Source organism: Erinaceus europaeus, chromosome 6 (genome assembly GCF_950295315.1).
Source record: "Erinaceus europaeus chromosome 6, mEriEur2.1, whole genome shotgun sequence".
NCBI lineage: Eukaryota > Metazoa > Chordata > Mammalia > Eulipotyphla > Erinaceidae > Erinaceus > Erinaceus europaeus.
The window spans coordinates 20,488,775-20,503,387 of record NC_080167.1 but is presented as its reverse complement, the minus strand read 5'-3'; the positions used below and the strand labels follow the sequence as shown (position 1 = coordinate 20,503,387).

Genomic DNA, 14,613 nt, shown 5'->3' with positions numbered 1-14,613 from the left:
TTGCTGTTGGAATGTTCTTTGTAATGTGTTCTGCCTTCGCTGCAGGTAAGAAACAATTTCTGTCTCATTTCTGTTCACAGCTGACTGACTCAGCAGTTGTGGTTGACTCAGAATAGTCTGAAGGAAACTCACTCCAGAGTTGGTTGAATAGGAGTGGAATGGCATGTACTTTAAACAGGACCTGCATTGGTCATTTTGAACCTGAGTATTGTTCATCTAGATCCAGGCTCTTCTGTAAAGTGCAAACAACTTTTCCTCAGCAGTTGCCATTTTTCTTCTCGAAGTGGAAACACTGGTTTGCCTTTTAGATTGAGTCAGAAGAGACCTGTCTGCACTTTTGATTGCTGAACACTGCTGATTGGCTTTTGATAATTAGACTTGTTATATAATTCTCAAAGATGCCACTTTACCTTAATCCACCAGTAGGCTTCAGGATGCCTTGAACACTGAGCTCATGAGAAAATATTCAAAACACCCACAGGTGTTTTGAATATTTTCAAGCACTAGTGTGGGGAACTGGACTTTTTTTGTGACCTCCATTCTCCTCTTCATAATGCTTGCATTCTGAAATTGCAGTTGAATTTTTTTTTTTTTTTAACTCGAGCATTGCTCAGCTCTAGCTTATGGTGGTGCAGGGAATTGAACCTGGGACTTAGGAGCCTCAAGCACAAGAGTTTCTTTGCATAACCATTATGCTGTCTATCCCCCCACCTTTTGCTGATAAAGCCAAGCAAGGTATTGCTGACTTGCTTCCTCAAGTTGCTTTTGAGTTCTCTCTTTATTAATATTTGAAAATTATTGAACTGTGAAAGAGCTTACTTCATATAACAAGAAAAGAAAAGCTGATATTCCTGAACCAACCATATATCATCCACTGTTATGAGGAATTTAACATTAAGCACCGCTGGAATGGAATTTAATATTCTCCAACAGAGCTTTCTAGCAGCCTTCATCTACTATTGCCAGAGTGAACATATTGATACAATACTTAATAGATTTAAAGAAATGAGTCCCTGGGCCGAAGAAATCTATATTACAGAGACCAGGACACTTTAGAAGACTATTATGTTTTCTCTTGATCAAACAGATAATTAAAGTGAGGTCGTGTCTAAATGAAGTTTTTAGTGTGTGCTGCCTTTGTAATTCAGTTTCTCCTCCAGTCTTGTGGCACATGGGGAAATAAGTGAGAGCAAATAAGAACTAAATTACAGCAGGACTCTAATTGTAGGTTTCGGTGAAGCAGAATTGGTAATCGGCAGGGCTGTCTGGAGGAACAGCCATTGTACTGGAGATCATGTCCATCTGTCTTGTCTCTCCAGAATGCCCAGTGTGGGCTGGGCTTTGGTCTCAGCAGGTCTCTTTTCTTCCTGGGCTGGGCCTGGGGAGCCCTCTGTGCACTGTGACCACACTGGTCCCATGCCAAGGAAGGGAGCCCTTGTTCCCTCCCTGTGGGAAAGGAGGTGGCCTTGTTTCCCAGGCATTTTCCATTAAGTTTTGGGTATAATACCATCTTTCCTTTGAGCCCCACTGAAGGCTGAATAGCTTCTGTGGGCTCCCCTGCACACGGAGGGCATTCGGTGAGTTCTGTTTGTGCAGGAAGCATTTAGAGTCTTGGAACATCCAATTGGGAAGGGTGGAGGGGGGGCACCTTTCCAAATGCCAGCATGTACACCCTCCTTCCACCCAGGAAGGTTCCTTTATGTCTGTCACTAGCGCCTGGGGGTGCAGATGACAGCCTAGCATGCCGATGTCCACACCCACGTCTCAGTACCTAGTTGATGGTGAGGAAGTGGAAACTACCGACTGTGCTTGCATTCTTAAACAGGCTGTCTTTGCTCAGCGGCCAAGTGTTGGAAAGGAGCTTAATTGTCACTGAGTCAGAGAAGTTTTAGCATCTTGTAACTTGACTTCGGCACAATTTTTAAATTGAATGTAAACAGCTGCTTGTTTTTCAGCTCTAGCTCTGTGCTATTTAATTGGCACATTAATGAGCTTTGAATAGAGGTCAGAAAACATGGTAGCAAACCTAATTTTTTATTGAAGAGAAACTCACTCATCTTGTAAGTCACCACATTCATCAGCCATAATTTTTTCCTTTTAACTTAGCACATTGACCCACAACAAATAAATAAAATAGAAATAAAATTTAAAATAAAGTATAAAATAACTATAAATCTGTCATTTAATATCATGTCTGCAGTCACAGTTCTTTAACATCTATCAGATAAATATTGGGCAGTTTCTTCAAGTCTGCTTAAGAAAAACAAAAGTTTTTTCCATTTAAAACCTGTATGTGTGTTCTGAAGTTACTAATGCAAAAACAGGAAAAAAAAGCCATAGAAACATGCAAAAGAAAATTAAAGTGATCAATAATTTGCTCAGAGATTCTTACGAGCGGAATGGTATTTCTCTGTCTAATCTTGCATCTTTGTGCACCACCGAGTACAAATACCTTTTGTGATTTTGCAGAAATGAAAACCTGTTGTGTAGGCTAATTTGAGGCTTACTAATAATAAAGTATAGGGCAGGGGGAGATAGTATAATGGTTATGCAAAAAGACTTTCATGCTTGAGACTCTGAGGCCCTAAGGTTCAACCCTTAGCACCATCATAAGCCAGAGTTGAGCAGTGTTCTGGTCTATTTTTTTTTTTTTAAGTTCTATTTATTTATTTATTTATTATCTTGGATAGAGACAGCCAGAAATTGAAAGGAAGCATTTAGAGTCTTGGAACATCCAGTTGGGCGGGGGGAGGGGGCACCTTTCCAAATGCCAGCATGTACACCCTCCTTCCACCCAGGAAGGTTCCTTTATGTCTGTCACTAGCGCCTGGGGGAGATAGAGAGGAGAGAGATAGAGAGACACATGCAACACTGCTTCACCACTTGTGAAGCTTTCCCCCTGCAGTGGGAACTGGGGGCTTGAACCTGGCTCCTTGAACGTGTGTGTTCAACCAGGTGTGCCACCACCCAGCCCTAGCTCTATTTATTTTAATTAGTAGGACAGAGAGAAATTGAGAAGGGAAGAGAAGTAGGGAGGGGGGTAGAGCAAGGGAAAGAGGGAGCTAGAGGTAGAGAGATCGACCTGCAGCACTGCTTCACCAACATGAAGCTTTCCCCGGTAGCAGGGACTGGGGACTTGAACCTGGGTCCATGGTATATAGCATGGTAACGTGTACACTCAACCATATACACCACTGCCCAGCCCCTCTTTGAATCTTTTTCTCTATATCTTATTAAGATAAAATTAATAAAGTATTTTTAAAAAGAAATATAACAAACCCCATAGGGGAAAAAAACCATAATAAAAGTTATGTATGCTAAGTATGAGGAAAAGTAGCCCCCAGGTATAAACTAGTATATGTATGTTTACCCGCACACACGCTACCCCACCCGCCCCCCACAGATTTTGGTTTCATAATTCCACCACTCATGAGAATCTGCTCTCATCACTTTGCAGGTAAATTGGAAACACCGTACCACCTTTTCTCTCCCCCCCCCCGTTAACTTTTGGACGTTGGGCCCACACATTGCTGAAGTGACCTCTGAAGAGGGCTTAGCATTTGTGTCTTCTCATGATTTGGCCATCAGTCTGTAATGTGGTAGCAGTCGGTAACCCCTGACTATTGCTATAGGAAAGGAAATCACAGGTCCATATTCTCCTCTTTTCAAGTTTGTGCAAATTTTATTTTCTCTTGAATCACTTAGAAAATTTTATTCATCACTTAGAAAATTTTATTTTCTCTTGAATCTCCTTTTTTTAAATGTCCCTAATAAACTATTTTATTGAATTTATGAAAAATTATACAGGGGGAGATTGCATAATGGCTATGCAAAAAACGCTTGTGTCTGTGGCCCCAGAGTCCCAGGTTCATTCCTCCACAGCATTACAGGCCAGAGCTGAGCAATGCTCTGGTAAAAAACAAACAAAAAAACAACTAAGCATACAGGTAAAAATAGTTGGGCAGAGGTTGATAGCGTAGTGGTTATGCAAAGACTCTCATGTCTGAGGCTCCAAAGTCTTAGGTTCAGTGCCCTGCTACACATGAGCCAGAGCTAATCAGTGCTCTGGTTAAAAAAAAAAAAAAAGGTAAAAATAGTCTTCTGAGTCTGTTGTTTCCTTCTTCATTTCTGGTTTCAGGTATGCATGTGCCCTTTTATTATTAAACTTACCCCAACTACATGTTTCACAGGTTTTTTTTCATAGGCGTGCCTCTTGAATTTATAACTTGGGCTATTTTTATGTTTTCTAGTGAAAGATTAAGATTTATTAGTATGTTCCCGTTAGTGTCTCAGCTTGTCATCTTTCTCGTTTCTTGAGTTAAATTCTTCACTTTTTTTTTTTAATTTTAAAGGTTTTTTTTTTTTTTTTTTTTTTTGGATAGTACAGAAATAGAGGAAGGGAAGACAGAGAGGGAGAGAGAAAGGTAGGTACCTGCAGACCTGCTTCACCACTTATGAAGCGACCCCCCTGCAGGTGGGGAGCCAGGGGCTTGAACTGGGATCCTCGCGCCGGTCCTTGAGCTTTGCGCCACCTGCACTTAACCCATTGTACTGCCCAACTCCCTTAATTTTTTTTTATATATATTATTGGATAGAGACAGAGAGAATCGATAAGTGACTGGGGAGATAGATGGGGAAAGAGACAGAGAGACACCTACAGCCTGCTTCACTACTCATGAAGCTTCCCTCATGCAGGTGGAGACCAGAAGCTTGAACCTGGGTCCTTGAGCACTGTAATGTGGGCACCTAACCAAGTGTACCACAGCCTGGCCCCAAGTCTTCACTTTTCCTCCCCTGTTTAATCGTGAAAGCTATGCAGTGCAGTGAATTTGCTTATTAATACTGGTCAGCCTCATGTGCTTTGATATGTTGTAATGTTTTATGAGAATAATATTGAAAGTAGGGTGGTTCCCCCCCCCTTTATTTCAAGAACAGTTTCAGAGAATTTTAAGAATAGTGTCGTATTGATGTTTTTGCCAAGCCATTTGTTAACAGCACCTCGGTACTATTATGGGGTGGAGAGAAGTCATAGCTTGGTAATTCCTGCACTGGGGTTATTATTGGGCTGCCTTTTTGGTCTCCTATTGCTTTGTGTTTTCTTAAAATATTCTATTAATGTATTCATTTATTATTTTTATTTTTGCCTCCAGGGTTGAGGCTTGCACTATGAATCCACTACTCTTATTGGCCGTTTTCCCCCTCATTTTTTTTTAAAATAATTTATTTCTTTATTGGGGAATTAATGCTTTACATTCAACAGTAAATACAATAGTTTGTACATGTATAACATTCCCCAGATTCCCATTTAACAATACAACCCCCACTATTTCATTCATCATTTTTCATGGACCTGTATTCTCCCCACCCACCCACCCCAGAGTCTTTTACTTTGGTGTAATGCTCCAACCCCCTCATTTTTATTGTACAGGACAGAGAAATTGAGAGAGGAAGGGAAGACGGGGGTGGGGGGGGTGGGCGGGGGGGGGGGGAGAACGACACCTGCAGACCTGCTTCACCACTTGTGAAGTGACCTGCCTGCAGGGGGGAGGGTGGGGTCACGATGCATCACTACTCAACCCACTTTATTTATTTATTTATTTTTAATTGAGATTCTAGAGCACCTCTCACCTCTGGCTCACCTCTGGCTTCTGGTGCTGGGTCTTAAACCTGAGACTTCAGAGCCTCAGGCATGAAAGTCTTTTTGCAGAACTATTATGCAGTCTCCCCAGTCCCCCCCCTTTTTAAATATTTTGTTTTAACAAGGGAAAGACGCACCCTCCTTCTCCCCCTCCCCCCATCCTATCACTTTGCAACATTTTCTTGTTACTGAACAGGAAGGCCCGTGCACCCTGACAGTGTCGGCTGTAGGCGTCAGATCCTTGTTACCGAACAGGAAGGGCCCGTGCACCCTGACAGTGTCGGCTGTAGGCGTCAGGTCCCTGCTGCGGAGTCCTGACATGCACACTGGGGCCTGTGGCCATGTGGTAGAGCTCCCTCCCGGTGCTGGAGGACTCAGTGCGGGGTCAGGTGAAGGGGTGGGGGCTGCACTAAATGAGAACATGTCTGCAGCGCAGGCAGAACAGAGATACCTTCACACAGAGCTCATTGCACGGCAGCTCTTGGTTATTTTTCCTTGTGTTCCCGGCTCTTTTTCTGTCGCCGGTGTTGCTGTGGTCACCTCTGGCCTTCACAATCGTGTCCTTTCTCTTCTGCTTGTCACTTTTGGGCTGTTGTGTGCTTGGTCTTCCCCAGGATTCGGTCTTGATTTCTTTCCGATCTGACGCAAGTTTATGTCTTTAATTGGAGCTTCACCCATTTACACAAGGACGCGCCGCTGGATACCCAGCAAGGCTGTGTTTACTAACGCTCCAGTGAACTCTGCCTGCTGTCTCTTCGGCCTGTCTGATCTCAGGAGCCTCAGATTCTAGAAGAATCTCTCCCTCTACAAACAGCTTCTTCTGTCAGCAGCTCCCAGATCTGCACCCACTCCACACAGCCTCACCCTACTCATCCCGCCAGAGAACGGCTCCAGTTTCCTCCTGCTCTCATCTCTTGTCATGGGTGTCTCATTCTCAGCAGACACCCCCTAAATTGTGTGACTTTCTTTCCTTATCCTCCCAGAGTGTGTCTTCTTCATCAGTAAGCACGGGGCACAGCCTGCTCAATGCTTGACATTTGTTCTCCCAGTACCAGAACTCACCACCTCTTCCTCTCTTGCCTTTCCTGTGAAGGAAAAGGATCTTATCCAGCTGCAGCATTTATCCCCACACAGGAACTTGGCACCTGCATTGCCCCATGCCCTTCCCACTGGAGGGCTGGTGGACAGTGCAGTGGCCTTACTGCCAGGGAAGCTTGGGATACAGCCTGACCACAGCCGACCCCAAGGAGCCCTGCCCCTGCATCTGCAGCCAGGCTGATACTGGTGCCAGTTAATCAGTTGATGCTGCCCACTGTCCCCCTCCACCTCTACCACCAGCACCCAGGAAAGCTGGCACTTGGGGATAAGCCCTCACCACCAGTGGCACATCCTGAGCGAGATAACCGTGGGCACGGCCACACCTCTGATGCCCTTCTTAGAGAGTCAAGAGTCCTGAGGGGCCTGCCCAGCGAGCCAGGTTTGCATTCGTGTCCCTCGGAGAAGCCGCCAGTGAGGCTGGGAACTCTCGATGATCCTCCAGGAGGAGATTCAGGTTTCCAGGAAGGTGCTAGGAGGCTCTGGGTCCTGAGAGAGGCTTTCTGTCTTCTTGGAAATTTCTCTGGAGATGTGGTTTGTGCAATTCCAGGCTACTTCCTCATTTTCTGCTGACCAGATCTTGAGCTTTCTCATCCTCTGGCTGGAAAGGGTACACTGTCAACGTGTAGACGCCTGTCCTTTTCTTAGTGCACAGGTTTTTTTTTTTTTTTTTTTTTAAGATTTTATTTATTTATGAATGAGAAATATAGGAAGAGAGAGAACGAACGAAACATCACTCTGGGACATGTGCTGCCAGTGATTGAACTTGAAACCTCATGGGGGCCATTTTTTCCACTTTTTACTGGATAGGACAGAGAAATTGAGAGAGGAGGAGAAGATAGAGAGGAGGAGAGAAAGACACCTGCAGACCCGCTTTACCACTCGTGACGTGACCTCCCTGCGGGTGGGGAGTCGAGGACTTGAACTAGGATCCTTGTGCTTCGCACCGTACATTTAACCTGGTGCACGACCACCCGGCCCCCTCGCCGTGTATTTTATAACTACCTCAAGTATTAGGTGAGCATCTGTTTTCCAAGGCACAGAAAAAGGCCCAAATTGAATTTATTGGATGTGTCTTCTTAATTTCTTCTTTTTTCCCAGAGCACTGATCAACTGTGGCTTTTGGTGGTGTGGGGGATTGAACCTGGGACTTTGAAGCCTCATGCATGAGAGTCTTTCTTTCTTTCTCCCCTCCCCCCTTCCCTTTTCTTCCTTCCCTCCTGCCATCCTCTTTCCTTCCTTTATTTTTTTCTACTTAGGAAGCTAAGTGGGGAGATTTCCTACTCCCCGAGGATCTGGGGCAGCACTTGGGCCTTTTCCATTCGTATATCTTCAGGACAATCAACAGACATCTGTAGCAAACCTCTAATTGTTTAGCTTATATGCACCAGCCAGGGCCAAATGCTCTGCTAACCACCTACTTATGAATTCCAGGCATCTTGGAAAGCAAAAGGCTGATCCTTGTGAAAGAGAAAACCATTAATCAGACCATCGGGAACGTCGTGTACTTTGCAGCTGACATGCCGATCTGGTGGCAGGTGCCCCAGTACGTGCTCATCGGCCTCAGTGAGATCTTTGCCAGCATAGCGGGTAAGACAAGTGTCCAGGGTCCGGTCCAGCCCGGAGCTCCCAGGACATTCTGGGGGTACCTATTAGGCCACGGGAGAGGGAAGACAGGAGAGAAAGGGAAACAAGAGCTCACTGGGTTTCTGGGCTAGGCTGACACTTCCAGCAAATGCTGGGCCTGTGGTGCCAGCTGAGCTTGGGGCCTGAGCTACACCCACAGCCCTGTGTTTCCGCTCCAGACTTGGATAAGGAAGCAGACCTAATTTTCAGAAGCATGTTGTTACAAGCCTCTCTCTCCATATTAGCGGGGGCACAAACAAGTATGCTCTGGGCAGGCCTGTTTCCTGCCCCGGGAGTGGGGGGAAGGAGAAAATGAGGAATAACCAGAGCAGGGTGAATCGTGTGGGCACTGGGAGGCGGTGATTTTCACCTCTCACAAAACTCCGGGCAGAATTGGCTCATGAATTCATTAAAGGATTAAATCAAACAGAATGGCCCTTCACTTAGAACACGTCGCAAATTTCCATGTCTAGTTATTAGAAAAACCAGAATTTATAGGTGTGCCTGCTGAAATTGTGTTAAAATATATTGTCTTAGAAGTGGAATTCTTAAATAGATTCCCTATTTTAGTGTATTTTTAGTGTATTTTTTTTAAATCTCTCATTACTTGAGAATATAGGACTGCTTTGCTTAGTTAACTTCTTTCCACAGAGAACGAGCGATTCTAAGAGGCAGCAATGCCAACATTGCCTTTTGCTCTGAGAGCCTCCCTGAATTGCATTAGGAGCTATCTTAGCGAGTAGGAGAGTAAGCAGACAGCTCTTGCCTTTGCTCTCGCACCATGTAAGCGTGGTCTTGAGGACAGAGGAGCTGTGCCTCCTCACAGCTCTCAGTCTCCAGCCAAGCCTAGATTTATGTTGCCAGATTTAGGCAGAAGCGTCGTTGCAGTGACTGTGACAATGGGTGCCTCTAAAAAAATTACCCCTCCCTTCTTGTCTCCCTAGGCCTGGAATTCGCTTATTCAGCTGCTCCCAAGTCCATGCAGAGCGCCATCATGGGCTTATTCTTTTTCTTCTCTGGCGTCGGCTCGTTCGTGGGCTCGGGACTGCTGGCGCTGGTGTCCATCAAGGCTATTGGGTGGATGAGCAACCACTCAGATTTAGGTAAGAGCTGCAGGTGTCCTGAGATGCAGCCACCGCAGGGTGTTTGTCTGAGCAGGGGTAGTGTCCCCAGAGCTAACTCAAGCACGGCAAATGACTTGAGTCATCTTATTTCCTTCTGCCACCCACGGTGAGCCTTTATGTCCCTGTGGCCAGATCTGCTGGCAGCTGCATGCCACTTCTGTCCTGGGATTTCTGTTGAGTGAAGTCCCTCCACCCTGGTGGCTGCTACTGTTTTCTGAAGCAGTGAAGCCTGTATCACAGGTTTCATTTAACTCAGTTTTTTTTTTTTTTTTTTGGATTTTCATTTCCTTTCAGTTTTCTGCTTTTATGAGATAGGTTTTTAAAACTACTTTTTAAGAAAAAAATTAAATAAGCACTTAACTATTCATGACAAATCATAATGGGGTTATAGCCAATACCACTAGGCTGGTATCTTGGGGCATTAAGCAAAGTAACTCACAAAAGATAAATGTCGTGCTCTTTCTAGATTTATGATTAGTTCTAAGCCCAGGAGTTGAAGGACGTGTTCTCTCTCTCTTTTTTTTAATTTCTGTTTATTTATTTCCTTTTGTTGCCCTTGTTGTTTTATTGTTGCAGTTATTATTGTTGTTGTTGTTGGCTAGGACAGAGAGAAATGGAGAGAGGAGGGGAAGACAGAGAGGGGAAGAGAAAGATAGACACCTGCAGACATGCTTCACCACCTGTGAAGCGACTCCCCTGCAGGTGGGGAGCCGGGGGCTTGAACCAGGATCCTGACACCAGTCCTTGCGCTTTGCGCCACGTGCGCTTAACCCGCTGAGCTAATGCCCGACTCCCCGTGTTCTCTTTTTTAAATGTACTACATATGAAAGCAAACTTGATCACATACTCTTCTGTAACTGTGCAGCATCCAGTCTGATCTAGTGGTACTTTACCACTTTAGGTTACAAACCCTATGAAAATCTGCCGACTGTTTAGGCATTTTTCTATAGGAGTTGCAGAATTAAAATAATAATTATAAAAAAAAAGTCTTCCATAATTGAGTTAAAATTCCTGTCCTGAGAGATGCATTTGGGTCTGTAGAGCCTAATGTGACTTTGGAAACCTCAGAGTCCTCTTAAGTCACCCTCAAGCCTGCACCTTGGCGCTGCTTTGGTGTCTGAACATCTCTGTGGTGGACTCAACCTAGTTGTGTTCTGGAATGTCTATTCCCAGCCTAGTCAGAGACAAACAGTGTGTGGGGTTTGGTCAATTTCACTGTTCATTCTAAAACCCCCATATGGGTTTTTGATGTCATCTACTTGATTTTGCATAGCCTAGGCCTCTTAAGGAAAAGCATGTAGCCAGAACTGTAACTTAAGATATAGATTCTGTGTCCTTTTTTTGGTCTTATCTCGCCATTTATTTATTTATTTATTTTTAAATTTCTTTATTGGGAGATTAATGTTTTACAGTCGACAATAAATACAATAGTTTGTACTTGCATAACATTGCTCAGTTTTCCACATATCAGTACAACCCCCACTAGGTCCTCTGTCATCCTTTTCCAGGACCTGTATTCTCCCCTGCCCAGCCATTTATTATCAGTGATTGGATTTTGTCATTGTCATTGTTTTCTAGTAGTTCTGCCCCTTCATTTGTGATTTGGTGACCTACAAGTTTGCCCAGCATTCATTTCTTCTGATGGGCTATTTTGAAGCTTTAGCAGTTAGGTCCATCTCCCATATTTGTACATGCAGCACACATATGCAGGCTTGGACCTGGATTCTGTTTTTTAGTGTGGTTTTCAGAATAGGGAAGCGTTCTGTAGAGTGTTCTGAAACTGCTCCGGGCTGTGTTCAGTGGAGCTTGGCAGACAACACCGTTCTCATACCAGCACACTGAGGGTTCAAGGATGCAAGACCAATGTGAACAGACCAAGATGGTCAGCTCCTGCACATTTGGCTGTGTGTGACTGTCAGAGGTGGTTGGCTTGGGAAGAGGGTGGAACCAGGTAGCCTGTCTCTCACCAAAAAGATGAGTTCTTTTCTTCTATAGAAGGAACTTCAGCGGGAGTTGGGAGGTAGCGCTGTGGTTTAAGCGCATGTGGCACAAAGCACAAGGACCGGTGTAAAGATCCTGGTTGGAGCCCCCAGCTCCCCACCTGCAGGGGAGTCACCTCACAGGCGATGAAGCAGGTCTGCAAGTGTCTGTCTTCCCCATCCCTCTCCATTTCTCTCTGTCCTATCCAGCAACAACAGCATCAATAACAACAGCAATAATAACTACAACAATAAAACAAGGGCAACAAAGGGAATAAATAAATATTTTTAAAAAAAGATAAAGAAGAAGGAACTTCAGCTCTAACCCCGGATTTCACAGCCACTATGCTTCTGTGTGTGGCCTGGTCTACTGTCAGACCCATTAGTGTTCAGGGATGAGGGAGCAGGTATGGGAGACTGGCTGAACGTTTCATCTCTTATTTCATTAAAGATAATCACCTCCAGGAACTGAAACTTTTAACTAGTTAAAATGGTTTGCATGTACATTGCCTTGAGGAATGCTGGGAAAGGAGTTGCACAGAACTTTAGTGGTAGGCTTGGTGTTGAACTATACATTGTAATCTCACAATCTTAAAACAAACTATTAACAAATAACAATATAATTAAAAAAACAAAAACAACAACAAGGAATTCTGGAATAACAATGCCTTTTTCCTCACTTAGGTGGTTCTTTTTATTTTATTTTATTTTCCCTTTTGTTACCCGTTTTTTTTATTGTTGTAGTTATTGTTATTGATGTCGTCATTGTTAGATAGGACAGAGAGAAATGGAGAGAGGAGGGGAAGACAGAGAGGGGAAGAGAAAGAAAGACACCTGCAGACCTGCTTCACCGCCTGTGAAACAACTCCCCTGCAGGTGGGGAGCCGGGGGCTCGAACTGGGATCCTTACGCTGGTCCTTGCGCTCTGTGCCACATGCATTTAACCCGCTGCGCTACCACCCGACTCGCACTTAGGTGGTTCTTAAAACATACCCTGACCTTAGTAGGAATCTTACCAGGTGCATCCCACACACCTGTTTGTCCCCCATTTTTCTCTAGGTAACATTAATGGCTGCCACCTCAACTATTACTTTTTCCTTCTGGCTGCTATTCAAGGAGCTACCCTCCTACTTTTCCTGATTGTTTCTGTGAAATACGACCGTCAGCGATCAAGAGCACACGGGGCACCTGGTAGCAGGAGGACCTGAGGTTCTGGAGTCTGTCCTGATTCCAGACTGCTTGTTAGAGGACAGAACAGGAGAGGCGAGAGCACTGAGAACAGCAAGATAAGAGTCAGCACCATTGTCTTGACTTTCTTAAAACTTGCATGATGCCTGGACTGGCTTCCTCTTTTCTTCTCCCCAAACAAGCTAGGTAAGTAAGTGCCTTACTGGGGGGGTCACCTCCAGAGCAGAGTGTGGGCTTCTTACTGTGTCTTCGACAGCACCCTCCCCTGGAAATCCCAGGATTCTGGGAGATCACACTGTGCTGGGTGCCACTCCAATATGCACAGGTTCATTGTGTTTTTCTTCTTCTTGTCATTGAGACTTCTCCACTCTGGGTTGACTTTTTTTTTTTTCCAGACAGAGACAGAAACAGGGAGGAAGATGGAAAGATGTCACAGCACCAAAGCTTCCTCCAGTGCGCTGAGGCCAGGCTTGCACCTGGGTTGTGCACAGGCACACAAAGCGGGTGCACCACCCAGGCGAGCTGTCCTGGCCCCACTCCAGTATTTTAAACAGATCCTTCCCCCCCCCTCCCACAGGCCATATGCTGTCACTACTGTATCTCCCTTTCGATAGCGAGGATCTCTGTGGAGATGAGGTGTGTCCCAACACTGTGCAAATCTGGATAGGAAGGTCACTTTTAGAGTTTATTCCATGAGCCACAATCCTCGCCATTGCCGTGTCCTGATTCGGCCGTATTGAGTGAGCTTTACCTTCTGCTTCAGAAAATACTTATTTTTGAACCTGTCCACTTGGCTTTTTCTTAGGAACAAGCAGCAAGTACTATTTAAGACCAGTGTCTTATCTTAAGTCACAAAGCAGCTGATAGGGTATTTTCAACCAGGCCTCATCCGGCCTCATGTAAATTACCTTTTGAATTATATTGAAAGCAGGTCTTTTGTGGGGTGGTGTGTGGAAACCATTCTTCTGACTAGAGTTCGTGTAACTACAAATAACTGAAAAGTGTTCACTGCTAACTTGTACTTTTGTACCTACGTTGTACATAAACATGAGGGTTTGTTAATAAACTGTTGTTCATTTGTGGCTGTATGTTTGGGACGACTTCATATAAAGAGCATCTGAAATATGAGCCCTGCCTGTGTGGTTCGCCACTCTCTCTCTGGTTGACTTGCTCTTCACATGAGGTGACTAGGGTTCGTGAACTATGCCAGAGGCTGGATTCATGAGAAAGCCAGCTCTTTGGCTTTCCACGGTGGTGATGTCTGAGCTTCTGTGTACTAAATGGTGGCCTTCCCATTTGGACAAAGGAAAACACAAGCTGAGAAACCTCACTCAGTGTTGTTTTGAGACAGGGAGGATAGACAGAAAGGGCACGGAATGGGGCGCAAAGCGCAGGGACCAGCGTAACCATCCCAGTTCGAGCCCCCGGCTCCCCACCTGCAGGGGAGTTGCTTCACAGGCAGTAAAGCAGGTCTGCAGGTGTCTTTCTCCCTCTCTGTCTTCCCCCTCCTCTCTCCATTTCTCTCTGTCCTATCCAACAACAACATCAATAACAACAACAATAATAACTCTTAACAATAAAACAAGGGCAACAAGAGGGAAAAAATAAATATTAAAAAAAATACAGTAGTTTGTACATGTGTAACATTTCTCAGCCTTTCACTTTTCAACTGAATTCAGACGACAGTTGACCCAATTCTCCCCGTTACTAGAGTGTAATGGAATAAACGGATATACAGAACCAGTGTGCTTGCTCTCTCGGGAATTTTTTTTTTTCTTTAAGCTGCCTTGCCCCGAAGACTGGGTATTTAACCTATTTTTAACAAAATGTTAGGATTTTCTATTTGCAGATATACTTATCTTCTCATTAAAAAACAAACAAACAAACAAAAAACAGGCAGAGCAGCACTGTTTGTCCACTTTATGATGGAAAAAGAGGTTTTCCTTGGTAGCTCATGATCCTC

General features: G+C 44.7%; 1 protein-coding gene across 1 annotated transcript in view; it reads left to right on the top strand.

The window, feature by feature from the left end:
* The window catches only part of SLC15A4 (solute carrier family 15 member 4), a 32,638-nt gene extending 18,900 nt beyond the window's left edge, over nucleotides 1-13,738 (top strand). The window contains exons 5-8 of the mRNA XM_060192665.1: nucleotides 6-45; nucleotides 8,168-8,323; nucleotides 9,304-9,462; nucleotides 12,522-13,738. Coding sequence (XP_060048648.1) covers nucleotides 6-45; nucleotides 8,168-8,323; nucleotides 9,304-9,462; nucleotides 12,522-12,670 — 504 coding nt within the window. The 3' untranslated portion in view covers nucleotides 12,671-13,738. The remainder of the gene's footprint in view (nucleotides 1-5; nucleotides 46-8,167; nucleotides 8,324-9,303; nucleotides 9,463-12,521) is intronic.
* The last annotated feature ends 875 nt before the right edge of the window (nucleotides 13,739-14,613 follow it).